This window comes from Camellia sinensis, chromosome 12, assembly GCF_055761805.1.
Source record: "Camellia sinensis isolate YWXY chromosome 12, ASM5576180v1, whole genome shotgun sequence".
In the NCBI taxonomy this organism is placed as follows: Eukaryota; Viridiplantae; Streptophyta; class Magnoliopsida; order Ericales; family Theaceae; genus Camellia; species Camellia sinensis.
Genome location: NC_138972.1, coordinates 96,185,268 through 96,201,462, shown reverse-complemented (window position 1 = coordinate 96,201,462; position 16,195 = coordinate 96,185,268). Strand labels below are relative to the sequence as shown.

The 16,195-nt window shown below is 34.4% G+C and overlaps 1 protein-coding gene across 2 annotated transcripts; it reads right to left on the bottom strand.

Annotated features, from left to right (window-relative positions):
* Positions 1-1,921: 1,921 nt before the first annotated feature.
* LOC114262400 (kinesin-like protein KIN-12E) lies at positions 1,922-15,340 on the bottom strand. 2 transcript variants are annotated; one of them, XM_028202758.2, is made up of 22 exons: positions 14,950-15,340; positions 14,100-14,255; positions 13,931-14,014; positions 13,529-13,648; positions 12,813-12,926; positions 12,589-12,681; positions 11,724-11,813; positions 11,532-11,602; positions 11,342-11,416; positions 11,103-11,190; positions 9,165-9,223; positions 8,720-8,783; positions 8,309-8,374; positions 7,270-7,425; positions 7,083-7,187; positions 6,497-6,732; positions 5,966-6,035; positions 5,833-5,889; positions 5,673-5,735; positions 4,947-5,006; positions 4,776-4,855; positions 1,922-4,114 (listed from the first exon to the last, which is right to left on the bottom strand). In XM_028202758.2, the coding sequence occupies exons 1-22, from the start codon at positions 15,193-15,195 to the stop codon at positions 2,032-2,034; spliced, it is 4,236 nt and encodes a 1,411-aa protein (XP_028058559.2). In that variant the 5' UTR covers positions 15,196-15,340; the 3' UTR covers positions 1,922-2,031. The 2 variants fall into 2 exon arrangements, with proteins under 2 accessions (XP_028058559.2, XP_082755454.1); XM_082899328.1 differs by having other exon boundaries at positions 13,762-14,014; positions 14,950-15,294.
* Between the last annotated feature and the right edge of the window lie 855 nt (positions 15,341-16,195).

Here is a 16,195-nt window from a genome sequence, read left to right as displayed (position 1 = left end):
TGCCCTATGATCTTCTTCGAGAAGTTTGGGTTCACCCACACGGGCTACGTGAACATTATGGTCTCCGGCGTGTTGTTATCAATTCAACCATTTTCGGCCTATTCCAATGCTTCAAAGACCTCTCTCACACCGACTATCTCATTTGTTTCGCTACGAGTCAGACCCGTATCCCCCATTGTCTCCCCTCAATCTCAGCTCGAATCTACTTTGATGGCTATTTTTTACGATACGAGAGCTTTGATTTCTTCAATCAAAGTGTCGATTCGGCTCTAGACACTGTAAAGTGTGTTACTGATGTTGTAAGGGACTTAGGTTTTGAGAGTAGGGTTGGGGAGGTGATTAGCGATGTGATTCAAGAAACGATGGTTAGCGGAGGATTTGCGGTGAGAGAAGGGAAAGGGGTTTATGGATTGGCGCAGTGTTGGAGGAGTGTGAGTAGTGGTGGGTATAGAGAGTGTTTGGAGAAGGTGGCGGGTGAGGTAACCTAGTAGGGAAGGTAGAGGGTTGAATGCTGGGTGTTATTTGAGGTATTCCACTGTGAAGTTCTTCAATGGAGGTGAGAAATTGCAGGGAAGTTCTAGTTAGTCTCTCTTTGTCTCTATTTTTTGAATTTGATCATATGAGAATTTGTGAGTGAATAGAGTTTGATTTTAGTGTTTTTGTTGTTGAATTCTTGTGTTTGAGATAAAATTGCTTTTGGAAATTTGAGAGAAATTCTCTCCAAAGAAATTCTGGACTTTCCAAAGAATTTCTCTAGGTTCAACCTAGAGAAAATTCAAATTTCTCTGGATTCATTTTGACCAATTTTCTCTAGATTCAAATTCAAATTCAAATTTCTCTGGGTTCATTTATAAACCAGAGAAAATTCAAATTTCTCTGGGTTCATTTTAACTAATTTTCTCTCGATCGTAAAGACACATTACTTTATAAAATCTAGAGAAATTCCCGAATGGATCTTCAAAAACCAGTCATCACATAAATTTATTCCAACAACTGTTAATAAGTTAAAACAAACCAAAAATCATATTTGAACAAGACTGGAATTACCCACTACAATATTCACCATTAATCAAATGACCCACAAATTTATGAACTAAAAAGTTCTACAAAAATTCAGAGAAATTTTTTCTGGGGTTTTGTGAATTTCTCTAGGTTGAAGTGAGTCTAAAGAAATTCTGGTAAGATTTTCTCTATGAAATCAAATTTTCTCTGGTGTGGATTGAATTTTTGATTGAATTTCTCTGGTTTGGACTAGAGAAATTCTCTAGTTTGGAAATCTATAGTTTGTTTGTATATATTTCTTGGTTTCAATGCTCACCAACCATGATGTGCAATAGTTTGGTTTTGAGTAAATTTTAAACTCATCATGAGATTACAGATGTTTGGGGTTTGAAAGATTCTAACTTGTTTGCAATATATGTTAAAAGAGTTTGAATCCAGTGAAATTTCAATTTTCTTTGCCCTATTTGGAATTTTCTCTGTGATATGTCCAGAGAAATTTGAAATTTTTTCTGTGATGTATCCAGAGAAATTCGGAATTTTCTCTGTGATGTATCCAGAAATATTCTCTGGATTAAATTTTCTCTGTATCAATGTTGAGGGACTTTAAACATTATGAAAATATTAAGTGTCTTTTATGATATAAAATCTTAATATTAGAGACCTTAAAAAAAAATCCCCGTTAAAATAGTATTAAGCGGCTGAACAATGCCAAAAAAAAAAAAAATGCCCTTGAAAGTGTGATTTGGACACGTTCTTTAACTTGATCTAAAAACAGTTAGGCTTAAGTATATAGAAGCAGGGTTACAATACAATTTTTTTTTCCTTCTTTGATGTTGCAAGAAAAATCAAATTGAAAAAGAGTAATGGGATCTCCATTATATATTCAATAAATGTAAAATAGTCATATAAATTAAGGAGATTGCACGAATGAGATTGCATTAATTAAAGCTCATAAATCACTGTCAATCTTAACAACATAGTGTTCATAGTGTGGTGACAGTTAAACAAAAGACTTATTTAACTGTCGTCTCAAAACAATGACTCCAACAACTCCATAACTGACAATCTAATATCTTGGATCTCTTCCAAGCATGAATCACACCTTATGACTCCCAATAGTTGGCTCTTTTTCTCAATTGCTGCAACTTTCGCTTTCTGCAACTCTCTTACTCGGTCAAATTCAATATGCAATTCTTCGTCCAAGATCTTCATCTCTTCCTCCTTCAACTCTGCTTCAAATGTATGTTGGTGGTATTCAAGAATCATATTTTCAACTTCGATGCTTCCATTCTCTTTCATCTCCAATATCGTCTCTTTGTCTTGAACGACAGATTGAAGCTTGTGCTCCATCTCCTCCACGGACTTCAATCCTTTTTGTATCTCTGTTTGAACAATTTGCATTTCATTCTCCACCTTCAAAATTTTCTTTTTCAAATCTTCACTTTCCTTTCTCAGGATTACAAGCTTTTCTCGTGCTTGCTTGATCTCGGTTTGTGTTCTGGTTTTCTCTTCCTCAGACTTGAGTAACTCAGTGGCTTTACCACTCAAATGCCAAATTCTTTGGGAAGGGTGAATGTCTTTTTTCTCAAGATTATCGATGGCAAAAAGAACCTTTTCATTCTCTAGCCTTTGATTTTCTTCCTCCATTTTTGAAATCAATTGTGCAATGTTGTTTGTTACCTCAACTTCAAGTCGTTGAAATTTTCTCTGACCACCCTCAATTTCATTCTTACAGGCTTCAAGGCAGGCTAGTTCCTCTTTCTTTCGATCCACGTAAGACAATGAAGCATTGAACCTTACCCTTGCTTGAACTTCCCGCTGTTCAAAATAACCAACTGACGAAGAAAAGTTTGATAATGAGTATTTGAGAGCCATTAATTTTCTATCAATTAGAGCTCGTCTTTCATCTGTCTCACAAGAAAGGAGTTTGAGGCACGCATACTCTTGCTGCTTCATCTGAATGGCAACTTCCACTGCTTGAATTTTTCTCTCGAGAGTATCAACCTCAGTGATTGCCTTCTCAAGCGACCCAAATAAACTGACAGTTTCAACAGAATTTAAAAGCTTCTCTTGTGCTCTGTGCAGCTTCATTCTAACCAAATCCAAATCTTCAGAAACCTTTACCATAGTGAGATTCAATGAGTTGTTTTCAATGATAGAATCATTTTCAGTATCAATCTGATTCTCTGTATCTGGGATGGACCCATCTTGTGTGTCCAAACTAAGAAAACCAATTTCCTTTGTTAACCCACCATCTCGACTCGGAGGCTCATCTAACTCAAGAAAATTATTTTCTTGGGAATTTCCAGAACAATGGCAGGAATTATCCTGTATATTTAATTTTGAGGAATTCACTCCCTCCAATAAAGCTTCTTCTTCAACAGATCCAGCAGTTCTCTCTAACTCGAGACTTTCTCCTCCATCCTGCACGTATGATCCAAATAAACGAGTTTCCTCTCTTAAAGGTTTTGCCTCTCGAGAAACAAGATATTCGTTTGCCTTGTGACATTTCACTTCATCCACTTCAACAAGCTTTTCGGAGCAATGAAGTTCTCCTTTAGTTTGAACAATGTCTCCTTCAGAAGAAAGCATTCTTTTAAATTCATCCCTCTCTTGCATGGCTTTCTCATACAAAACCATTAATTTCTCATTCTCTTCATGCATTTCAGTAAGTTGATGTTCTAAGTTTTCACCTTCCATTTTTACCCCTAACTTCTTTTCAGCAAATCTGTCGAAATTATTGATGTGATCATCAGTGTTGTATTCTTGACAATTCTGAACTTTATCCCCACTTTTATCGGTGTTTTCTGAAACTGCTCCTTCATACATTTCTATCAGTTTATTGTTATCCTCGATTAAGACCTTAAGCTTTATCCGCAATTCATCATTTTCTTTGGACAAGATAATCGCTGTTTCGTGAGCTTCTGCTTCTCTTTGGCTTGCAGCTGCAATGGCATCAACCATTGCCTTGAGCTCTAGCTGGTCATTCAAAGTGTTGACCATCTGATCGGTAGTTGGAGAACGGAGCTCAATTTGCAATTTATGTGCTTCTTCCTTCTGTGCTTTGGAAGATCTCTCTGCTTCTAGCTCCGTTACCAAATCACTAACATGCCTGCAAGTTTCTTAGTTAGAGAACATTGCGGCCAGAAAGACAGTACAGGTCATTGCTTCTATTAGATATAGATAATAATAATAATAAATATAGAAAGAAAGAAAAAAATATATACTAAAGAACAAGAACCCAAGATTTTTCATATAACTATTCTCTATTTTGTTAATTAGAGAAGCACCATCAGTTAGAAATAAAGGGAAAACCTATGTCCATGAACTCATCTAAATTTGTGAAATTCCGTGTTCAACATTTGACACTAGGGTGAAGGTACGGAATATGCATTCAACATGTCTACATGGGCATGCACCCAACAAGTATGACTATGTAAATATTCAAGTTTACTATATATATATATGTATGCATTAGGCTCCTATTTTACATATAACATGCTTTATGTTAGGGTCATAAGCACCATTTTACCGTAAAAATAAAAATAAAAATATTTAAGAAACATGTAATATAGTTGTGCCCTAATGTTCCTGAACATGAGCATTAGATGAATCCAATGCATACACATTCCGAAACCCAACACATGTACCAGAGTCCATATGTAGGGGAAACAAGGTAGAAATAATCACCCAAATATGGAAATCTCCAGAATTCTTTCAATTGCTAAAACTGGTTATGAATAGGAAGAATCCAGTCTTAACAAAAATATTACCTTTCCAATTCATCTTTCTCTTCAAAGCAGAAGTTTAGTTTCTTGTGAAGTGCGTCCATTTCTGATTGGTTTTGAATAGCCTGTAATAGAACTCTCTATGTTTGTAAACGAAGTTTATGTGTAACCACGCTTTAGAATTAAAGCACATAACTTTGATTTGAAGTAGATTACCTGCATGCGGAGGAACTCATTTTCCTCATTAATTGAAGTACGCCAAGGTGATCCTGGCTCCTGTTCAACATATGCATCATAAGAAAGAAATTGTAAGTACTTGAATTTAACAATTAATCCATATTAGTCCAATTTTTATTTTTTTTTTTTAATGTATTACAAAACAAGCTAAAACTGAAGCCTAAATGGAAATGGATCAATTGGTGAGCCTACTGTTAAAATCAAGGCCTATTTTGTATAGTGTGTTCAAATGAGGTAAGAAATATGCATATGTCCCTCCTTTAGTCTGTAATTTAAATACTCTTTTTCTTTAGATGTATATGAGCACACAATTAATTAAAGTTATTTTGCTCTGTAATAAAGTTTCTGGATTCTGATTAAAAAGAAAAAGAAAAAAGAATTTCACATTGTTTCCATTAAATTAGACTCTAAAAACTATGCTTAAGTTTCTGTTTTCATCTCAAAGTCCAGGTTTTCACATGAACCTTTTGTTTTTTGGTTCCATGTGAATCAGAGTTTTGAAGGAGAGTGGATCAAAAAAGAGTACTTTAGTCAGGTAGAAGTATGGGTCAAGCAGTTTTGCAGCTAAAAGACAATGCAGTGACATTGATAATCTGTAACTGACAATACAGCCTAAAATTCAAGATACATTTATTGTCTCCATTTTGTTTTAAAAAGAATCATATACGAAGAAATTAGCCACGTCGGAAACTTTGACGGACTTACCTGGGAGGACACCAGTAGATTACCATCACTGTGCATATCAGTTGCCAGATCTGAATTGCCTTTCTATAGCATAAAACATTCATAAGCTTTGCTAAAGAAAATATAAATCTCTGCAAAAAATTATTCATCTTCATATTATATAAAAATGCTTGGAAACAACCTGAACAATTGAAGGATCTGATTCATGCATTAGTTTCCAATCGAGTGCTTCTAGCAACTGCATGTTAACTTATAAGGTAAGTTTCGCATACATAACTAGGAACATGAGAAGCAAGTGTGAATACAGGAGCCACCTTATTCTGTAATATCATGATCTGTTCATTCATCCTCTCCCATTCACCTTCTTCACAAAAGAACTTCAATCTGCAATGTTGGATCATGAATAAGCAATAACAATATGAACTTTTCAAAATTTCAAAATAAATTGTGCGAAGAGTAATGATTTATAATCCTAGAATACAATTAATGGGATAAATGAAAAAACTTATAACACAGCCTATTAGTGTTCTTCAGATAAAACTAGAGTACTTTGTCCTGTCTCTTTCTGAAAGATTGACATCATGTTTTTATTGTTAATCTTTAAAGGGCTTTCCTACTGATGTTAAAGATATTTTTAGTTCCAACCCTAGTTATAATTCTATTCTATGAGCAGTCATCGTCACTTCTCAATCATTATCGAACTCAATGCTTGGCTTAAATCAGGACAGCTGCTGACTGAACTTTTTTTTATTATCCCACAAATATGTATTTTTGCAGTTTATTTCATGCTTGTATAGTATTTATTCACAAAGTGAAGAGCATGCATGACAGGAACAGTTACATGCCTTCTGATTTCTTCTTTTAGCCTCAAATTTTCCATGGCAAATCTGGTCACTTCCTGGTTCCGGTCCACCTGAGCACGTAGGACCTCTATTTCCTTCAAATGTTCCTCCTTTTCTTTTAACAGGTGTGTCTCAGCTGACATCTTTCCAGAAGCAACTGCCTCCAACCTCTTTATTCCAGCTTCTCGAAACCGCAATCGCATTTTTAAGCCTTGTATCTCATCTTCTCTTTGTTTGGCCTGATTCACCCCAAAAAATTTCCAGAATTTCAGTTTTTCAGAAGTATTTCCAGCACCATATCCTTTTCTCTTTTTTTTTTGAGCAAAAAAGTGGACATTTTCAAATTCTAGTGCAGAATACTGTTTGGCAAAAATAGAAACATGGAAGCATTAGGTGGCTATATAATCCACATCTGTAAATAACTTCATGGTATGAGACAATTATTTCTCCTAAAGAAAGCGGCACCCATACATTTCATCATTTCAAAGCAATTGACTCTGTTCTGTTCTCATGATAAATTCTTTGGGCATTGACTCACATGTCTAGAAACAAATAGTTATCAGATTTAAGAATTTTCTTTTGAACTTACCAACTGCAGAGCTGCCTTATTTTCAGCAGCCAATGTCTGCAATGCAATATCTTTATCCTTTTCCCTCCGAAAAGCACCAACAAGGGCAACTTCATATTCTTTCTTCTGAAAAAAGTTAAAGACCACGAATTAGAACCAACACATGTCAGAAACATTTTCCCAAATCTTAAGAAAGAACGGTACATACATGTGACACCCTTTTATCAGATACAAGTGGACTGAGTGATCCATGAAGCCCTTCCCACTTAAAGGATCCTGGAGATCCTGGAAAGGATACTGTCCAAGCATCACTTTCATGGTTTTCTCCCCCATTGACTACACCTCTCAAACGAGATACTTCTTTCTGGAGATAACACAGATCATAAATAAATAAAAATCTTCGAATTAGCACAAAAGCTATGAGCTAAAATCTCATATCAGCAATTATTTATCAACCTCATCGCTGACATGAGTGATTAGAAGTAATCTATCTACTTCACACTCTTATGGCTAGTATAAGAATTTCTATTCCCAGAAAAATAAAAAAAAATAGAAAGAAAAAAAAATTAAATAATTTCAAAGTGAAGTGAATTTGCTGTCCAGCAATTTGGAAAGGAAAGATTCATAAAAGCCAATTTCCTAAATACAATATGAACAGCTTACTGGATGGCAATCAACCAATTCTGACATTTGAAATAAATCTTCAATAATCATTGTAGGGCATTTGCATCTCAGTAAGAAATTATATAGTGGTAGCCAAGTAACATCATAACAAACCTTATATCTAGAGTGACCAACCATGAGACCAATTAATCAAATTATCACACAAAATCATATTTGTAATAGTTTGAGCATGTAGAAATTTTCAAATGAATGAAACTCAATCTTATATGAACATCTCTCTATGTGCAACAAATCTGCATTGCACATGACATGACATGAAATGAAATTCTGGTAATGGCATGTAACTAACATGCCAACCACCAAAAATGTAAGCATCTTGTTAAAAAAAAAATCAAACAAATCCCAAATCTAATCTAAGTTCCAAATGAAAACTTTTTAAATGTTGCTTTGTTACAATGTTATTATACCTAATGGACAATCAGCTTTGACCTTACTATATTAGATAAACATGAACTTCTATAAACAAGCCACTTTATAAGACCAATTATCAAATAATATAATGAAGTGTAGAATCTCATTGTAAATATTAAATGAAGGCAAAAAATTCAGAATGTGCATAATACCTTAAGCTGTTGAATCTGCACCCGCATAGCAATGATGTCGCCAGAAGCATCTTCATTCACAATAGCCTGACAAATACAGAAGCTTTCCATTTGCAGTAGTTCTAAAAAATAATCTTAATAAATAGAAGAATAAAATAAACAAGAGCTGAGAAGGCAGAAAAGCTAGAAACATAAGCAAACTCCTATAGGCCAAAAGGTCACAAACAATCACAAATGACATTCAAAACCACTAGAAGGCAGAAAAATTGAAAAACAGACCCAAATGATACATATTTGAGTGGTGAAGAGTGGTGAAATCAGGTTTAACACTCAAAAAGGTACTCAATCTGTAGAATCAGATAAACTTCTATCCCATGTTGAGATGATAAGTAAAACAAATGCATATAAAATGACCAGGTAAAGATTACATACATGGTTCTTGATGAATTTAGCACGTTGTGCAAACTTCAATGTGCTTAGAGTCTCCAATGAACAGCTGCAACAGGCCCAAGTAATAATTGTATAAAAGTAACCATTTATTGCAAAAATAAACAAAAGAACAAATTGTTTAAACAAAATATATGGCTGTGAGTGCAACTTGCCAAATTTAAAATTTTAGTAAGACTACAGTCATTTGAAAAGACTCAGCTTGTAGAAGTTTACAACTGTTTCAGGAAATATAACAATTGTAGAACTATGAACTTGGCCTTCGCTCTCCTGGAGGTAAGATTCAGATTTAGAACTTGGGGCCAAAAAAAAAATCAAGAAAAGGGTTTGAAACCATTTATGTGGATGGTAGAGCTAGAAGAAGCACAAAGCATGGATGGCAGAGCTAGAAGCAGAAATCTAGAAGCAATATAAAAGAAGAAACACTAACCAACAAGCTGGGCTAATATTTGCTATTATAATCGTTTTTGAATTCCCTCCTAGTGAATCCTGAAAAGAAAACAAAGATAAGACATAAATGGTTAGTTATGGGGTTACTTGTATGGGTTAGGTGTGATTGGGGTGGGGGAGGATGTTTGGGGTGGAATGTTGCGACTAAGGGGTGTTTTTCGGTCTCGTTATTCTATTGGAGCATGGTGGGGGAGGTGAGACGGGATTTTCCTTGGAGGAGTGTTTGGATGCCAAGAGTTCCTTCTAAGGTGGTTTTCTTTATGTGGACGGCGGCTTTGGGTCGAAATCTCACGATTGATAACTTGATGCGGCGTGGTCACATTCTAGTAAATCGGTTTTGTATGTGTTGTGCAGATGCAAAGTTTGTGGATCATTTGTTCTTGCATTGCCCGGTGGCATTCCGTGTGTGGGGCTTTGTTTTCTCTCTTTTTGGGATTGTTTAAGTTCAGCCGCGGCGGGTGATGGACATGTTGTGGAGTTGGTGCAGGGCTCGGGTTGGTCGTCGATGGCGGCATGTGGTATTTGGTCCCATTTTATTTGATGTGGTTAGTTTGGTTGGAACGTAACAGGCGCACATTTCAGGAGATTCATCGCACAATTAGTTGGCTTGAGAGTCATCTTATGACTGTTTTGTATAGTTGGTTAGAAATGAAAATTGATCTGGATACGTTTGGTTTTTTAGAGTTTTTGGATGAGGTTATAGGTTAGAGGGTGTTTTTTGTCCCTTTGGGACTTTTGTATTCTTTGCATTATCTTGATACTTTCTCAATAAAGTCCACATACTTATTTATCAAAAAATATATATATAATAGAAGAAGAACTCAAAGCTTTACACATGACAAACATTCTCCAAACTAAGCTAATATATCGTAGGTGTTGGACAACTTAGCTTGATATAGATTGTTGGGTTCAAGTCTCTCCATTTACATTTGTTATGTATGTTTATTTGCATCTCCACGTGCAAGACGGGATTGCACGAGAGGGATGGGATTGCATGAGAGGGACGGTGTTGGATAGCTCGATATACATTGTTGGGTCCCTTTCCTAATAGCTTAAGCTTTTGGGACAATTTGTGACTTAGGCTAAGTTTGGGTACTCCCAAAAAAGCCAAAAAGTCAAAAAGTTACTCAAAAAGTTAAAAAGTTAACACTATTCACCAAAAGTCAACAATTACGGCTGCACAATTCCCAATTCAAATTTTTCCCTACAAATCAATTTTTACAATTTTTTATTACACATTTTTCAATAAAAAGTCAAAAAGTTAACCCAAACATCCATATTTTCAACCTCAATTTTTTAGTCCAAAAAGACAAAAAGTGCACTTATTTAGTCTTCCCAAACTTGGCCTTAATAGTAAGAAACACTGAACATTGTAAACTATTGAATCTTTCAACGATCTCATAAATTAACTTTTGTAAGTGAGGATCTCTGATCAGCAAAAATAAAAGAACTGCAAAACTGTATGCGCTATCCTTCTACATGAGTTGGGCATATAATTTTTTACATAAATGACATCCATTATACTTGGCCTGTAAATAGTTTGAGTTTGAAGTTACAAGTACTTCACATAATAGTAGCAACATGTACTCAAGAGCATTAAAATAAAAGGAAATTAAGCCTATCATATAGAAATACTTTGTTTAAAAGAAAATTAAGCCTATTGTATAGAAATACTTCCTATGTCCTAGATGACAACTCTTGAGTACATGTAAAATATCTATTCTACACTCTCATGTATTGTCTATACAATCATCCGAACTCTCAGTACATGAACCATGTATTCCGAACTCTCAATACATGATTTTTTTTCTGGAATAGCCTTGCAGCATCAGCATAGATTCAAAATAAACTATACATAATTTTCTAAATATGATACTGGTATATGACTCATCCATCATAAAAAAGTTGCATCATTCACCTGAAGCAAAAATGTAAGCTTTGAATCCCGGTAAGGAACATGGAGTGACTTTCCATTAGATATATTCACAAGGTTCATAATCACGAGCCTGAACATCCCAAAACCAAAATAATAAAATATCAATTTAAGGAAAACAATAAATCAGATTCGAATCCCACGATGACCCTTCAAAAGGATAGATGTTGAACTTCTTAATTAACTTTACAACAGTACGGATGGAAAAAGAAAGAAGAACAAACCCCAATGTTGAAAGAGACTTGTTGATATTTGTAGCTTCCTTCAGACGTTCACCTTCAGCACCAGAACTCTTTTGCCTACAATTTGAAAAGGATAATAACTATGTTAAATCCATGGTATATGATTCAATCGTGTTGTCAACAAGAATGCCCCATTTCTAGGTACTCACTATACATCATCCAATGATGTTACCTTTCAGAACCTGCTAAATCCACAAGATTAAGCCGAGCAAACCGATGATGAGTTACGCCCTGGGATTCCCACTAAACATGAACCGTTGAATTAGCATCCCAACACCCAAGTAAAAACCATTGGAAAAACAAGAACATCGAGACACTTAATGACTTGGGAGGAAAATTAAAAAGAGAAAGGAGAGCTACTCACCTTACTTTCAATGATACATGTAAACACACTATGAGAACGACTACTTGCATGATTCATATTAGTCGCAGCTACCTTCCTATTTGCTGCACCCTGAAACATGATTACATTAGTGGGATATAGGATAAGAAACAGTTGTTCCTTAAAAGACCGTTATGTAGCACATTGTTAGTCCAACAACATGTGGATCATCCATAAGCAAGCATGGATACCAAATACCAAAGCAAAATAAACAAGAAATTGAGGAATATTTTTTAAGTTCTATAAACTTGAGGGCCAACTTGAGAAAACCAAAGTTAATTGTGAACATATTATATCAAGATATGTAGCATTCTCATTGATGTCCAAAGCTTCAAAAAGTTTACATTTTGAATAATAATCTATTAAAATTGCATATCAGGTTCCTTTATAGAAGATAATTTTTTATTGAGTATATGCTAAATGTGTCGATGATTTCTTTCTTAACATATTCATATTTCTAAAAAAAATGCATTCAAGGTTCATACACAAAAAATAATTAAAAAGGAAAGCTGAATACCGGTTTTATTTAAGGCGAGAGGTGCACTGAGACAGAAAAGTCACTTGGAGCCTAGGTGCAAGGCTAGGCACAGGCTTCATTGAAGCGAAGCGCATTTTATAGATATTGTATAGTTTTTGTTGAGTATGATAAATTTATTGTATGTTTCATCTATTGTGTTCTAAACAATTACATACTGTATTTTATATGAGATTATTACATCCAACACATTACATTGTGCTTAATAACTTGGACCACATCTACCAATTCAAATCATGCAACAAAACAATTAAAAGTAGTTAGCAATTATATAATCAAACAATGAAGCAAATTAAGAACCTAATTGCATACTTGCACAAGTTGTTGAATCACATCTCGAGCGCATGTAACTTCAGCCTCAGTGAGATTATCCACATAAACCCCTTTCTTGGTGTCTTCTCTTATCTACAATGTTGAGATCAAAGCTTTTTGAGCAATCAATTCAATGTAGAAAAAATAAACATATATATATATACATAGAACAAAGATTATAAGAAACAAATAGATGGAAATTTCAATATGTTAGTGATCATTACCTGTAAATTGGTGGAGGATGGATCTAATAGATCAAGAATTTGTTCATTATATATTTCTAAGAAAGAACATTTACAGGTAAATTTTAACTTTTCTTCCCTTCGTGCCTCCTTTTCCTACCACACCACAATTAAAACATGAAACATTGCATTAGAATCTTGGCATGATATAGAAGGAACTAATCCACAAAAATAAGAAAAAGAAATTCAATTTAAGAACTAGATAATAATATGCATGTCCCAAAAGCTCAACATGCACATAAATGTTGGAAAAAGTAAAATTTTGCATTATGCAAAAGCCACTTATGTACATATCTAAAGGCCTGGCACAAAAATAAAAGTCAAGTTATTACAGATTCATAACTAAGGGGGAGCTACAATCATATCGAAGAAACTTTAGGGAAAAAAAGGGAAGATACATCTACCACGAGAAAACTATTCCATAGACCCATAATGCCCATATTTCTTTATAACTACAGATGAACATATCATAGGCAAAAAATTTCCCAAATGGAGAAGTTCTTAAATCATTTCAATATCAATGTCAAAAAAAAAAAAAATTGCGCTTCTTTTTTTTTTGGGGTGCTTGACAACCCAAAAGACCACAATGAATTAGTGAGGTCATGTTAAAGAAAATGTTTCTTCTAATCCTAAAATTAAGATTTTCGCCACTTTCAATTTAAAACCTTAGAAGTAATTTTAATTCAAGCAACACATACCTTTTGAATTCTTGAAAATAAGTATTCAAAGACTCTTGGTGTCATCCCACAATTGACACTATGTCGTCGGGTGCCCCCTTCAATGTCCCCAAGCATTGTGTGAGTCTTTCCACTTCCAGTCTACATTCAAAACAACAAAAAATATGGCATGTGAGAATGCAACCTATCAAATAAGTCAATATAGGAAAAAATCATCGTCAAAAATTACAGAAATGTACACTAGTAAAACTAACCAAAGCAACAAGAATAAGCTCAAAAGAACAGCACTACCCCAACAGAAGAAAACTTTCCACTCTCTAAACTCTACTTAGTAGAGGAAACATAACATATAAACAGTTCATTATCCGTGAGAAGAAAACAAAAAATAATAATTATGAATGAAAACACAGGTAGGGTACTAACTTGGCCATAGGCAAACATGCAGCTATTGTAGCCTCCCACACAATTTTCTACCATTGGCACCCCAGCCACTTTAAATAGCTTCTCCTGATAAATCATTGAAATGAAGTCAGTGACATAACAAAGATTATTAACAACTAAAAAGAAAGAAATAATAGTAATTAGAGTATACCTGGCTAACGTTCTCATCAGCAACAACATCAAAGGTAAAACGTGATTCTGGATGCCCAGTCCAAGTAATTGACTGGCAGCTATCTTGTCTAACACATCTACTATATCCCTGTAGTGATATCTCGGAACTACTCAGAGGACGTACTCTTATTATAACCTGCATATCATAAACAAAAAATAGAACAAAATAAAATGATAAATAAAAACAAAACCAAATTAAAATCAGTATTGAATATAGCTTATCATTATGTCATATACTCTCTGAACCATGAAATATCTAATATTTTTAAATGAGCTACAGAATTTTCAGATTAGTACAGTTTCAATCTTGCTGGATACTGAACCATATGAATCAAAGAACTTATTCATCAAATCCATAAAGTTCTGTGTCTTAAAAAATCTCTGCCTCTTAAAGGCTAGAACCAAGCTGTTTCTGTGTCAATCAAATTCCTTAAATAGTAGCAGAAAAACTCAGAACTTCAAGTAGTATCTTATCAATAGGTATAAGACCAATTTGGACATGTTCAGTTATCTAAACCACAGCAATTATCCATCAACGTACTGCATGACCTAATTCTTTCTATTTCAAGCCCAATGTGACTGCATGGTTCATAGCTATCACCAAAAAAATTCTCAGCAGAGTCAAAGGTTGCCAAAGTTAACTACTTGATCATGATTTCACAAATCCAACTGATAAAAAAAATAAAAAACACAAAATCTGACCTAAACTAAGCTAAGTAGTTGTATTATGCTAATTCAGAGTTCAATTTGAGGCATTTACTTGTTTTCTCTACCTACATTTTCTCGACAACCAAACAAAATGCAGATAAAAAACAATTACAAATCAGTACCTGAACATTGTGATCTTTCCAGAAAGAAGGATCTTCACTCAAATCAAAGCTCTGGTTCACCGGTCCAGCGCCGAGATCATCTCTCTCGCCGAAAACCCTAACCGCCGAGGACTGGAAGAGACTATCGTGGGACGCCAACTTCAAGAGGTCAGGAGAGCTCCGAACCGACGGCATCGACTCCGAAGACTGGTCTTGGAACCCGAATCGGCTTTTTATGGCACTCGCAGCCTCTGATATGAATGGCATCGTTTAGGATTCTGTGATTTTTGTAGAAATTAGGAATGGTGGGGCGTGAATTGCGAGTCTGGGACTAGGCCTTGCAGAGAAACTGTGAGAGTTGAAGTTGGAAGCGAAATCTGTGACGTGTTGTGGTTTTGAAAATGTGACACAGATTTTGGGGGGAGAAGCTATCGGACGGTGGAGGGGATTTCAAATTTTAGGGGTCGTTTGGGATGAACTAAGTAAGTATATTTTTTTTTAATGAAAAAATGTGTAAAAAAGTAGAAAGATGATGTCATAAAAAAAAGATAAAAAGTGTGTACTTATTTAAGATAGCCAAACTTGGCCTTAGGAACCGTTTGGGTTTTGGATTTAGAATTTTTTTGGGGGTAAATTACACTTACACTCTTGAGATTTAGGTTTAATACATATTATTTCTGGACATTTGAAAAATTACACTAACTCCCCTATCATTGAAATTATTTAGACTAAACGAAAATGTTAAACTCATATAGTCTCTCTTTTTTGTTTTGCTTTACTTTCTCTCTTTTTTCACATTTCCTTTACTTTTTATTTCAATGTAATTTCTTATGTTTTTTTTACTAAGAGTTATTATTTTTTATATAAGCAGAGAGTTTGTGAAATGAGACTATTAACCACAGGTGTAGAAATATAATTTTCAAAACGTCAAGGGGTGAGTTGTAATTGGACCAAACCTCAAGGCGTGTCAATGTGATTTACCCTTTTTTTTCCCCCAAAAACTGTTTTAGATGAGTTTTTATTTTTAATGAATTTGTGTATATTTTAAGTAAATTTTTTTATATTTTTTAAATGTAACTAATTAAGATACATATTTAAAAAATGACTTAAATGTTAAAAATATCACTAAAATTAAACGGAAATTCGTACCAAAAAAATTGTGTGCATTTGTTTTCAAATTTTTGTTTGTTTTTAATGATTTTTTTTTTATATTTTAACTAAACTTTATTATTTTTTATATGTATCTAATCTTTGATATATTTAAAAA

What these genes read in the sequence shown, in the direction of transcription:
- LOC114262400 (XM_028202758.2), bottom strand. Translation starts at nt 15,195, where the DNA reads ATGCCATTCATATCAGAGGCTGCGAGTGCCATAAAAAGCCGATTCGGG. An exon ending in GATTTAGCAGGTTCTGAAAG is followed by an intron (nt 11,417 to 11,531) that starts GTAACATCATTG and finishes TTCAAATTGTAG; the next exon opens with GCAAAAGAGTTCTGGTGCTG. An exon ending in CAGATCCTTCAATTGTTCAG is followed by an intron (nt 5,736 to 5,832) that starts GTTGTTTCCAAG and finishes TTTATGCTATAG; the next exon opens with AAAGGCAATTCAGATCTGGC.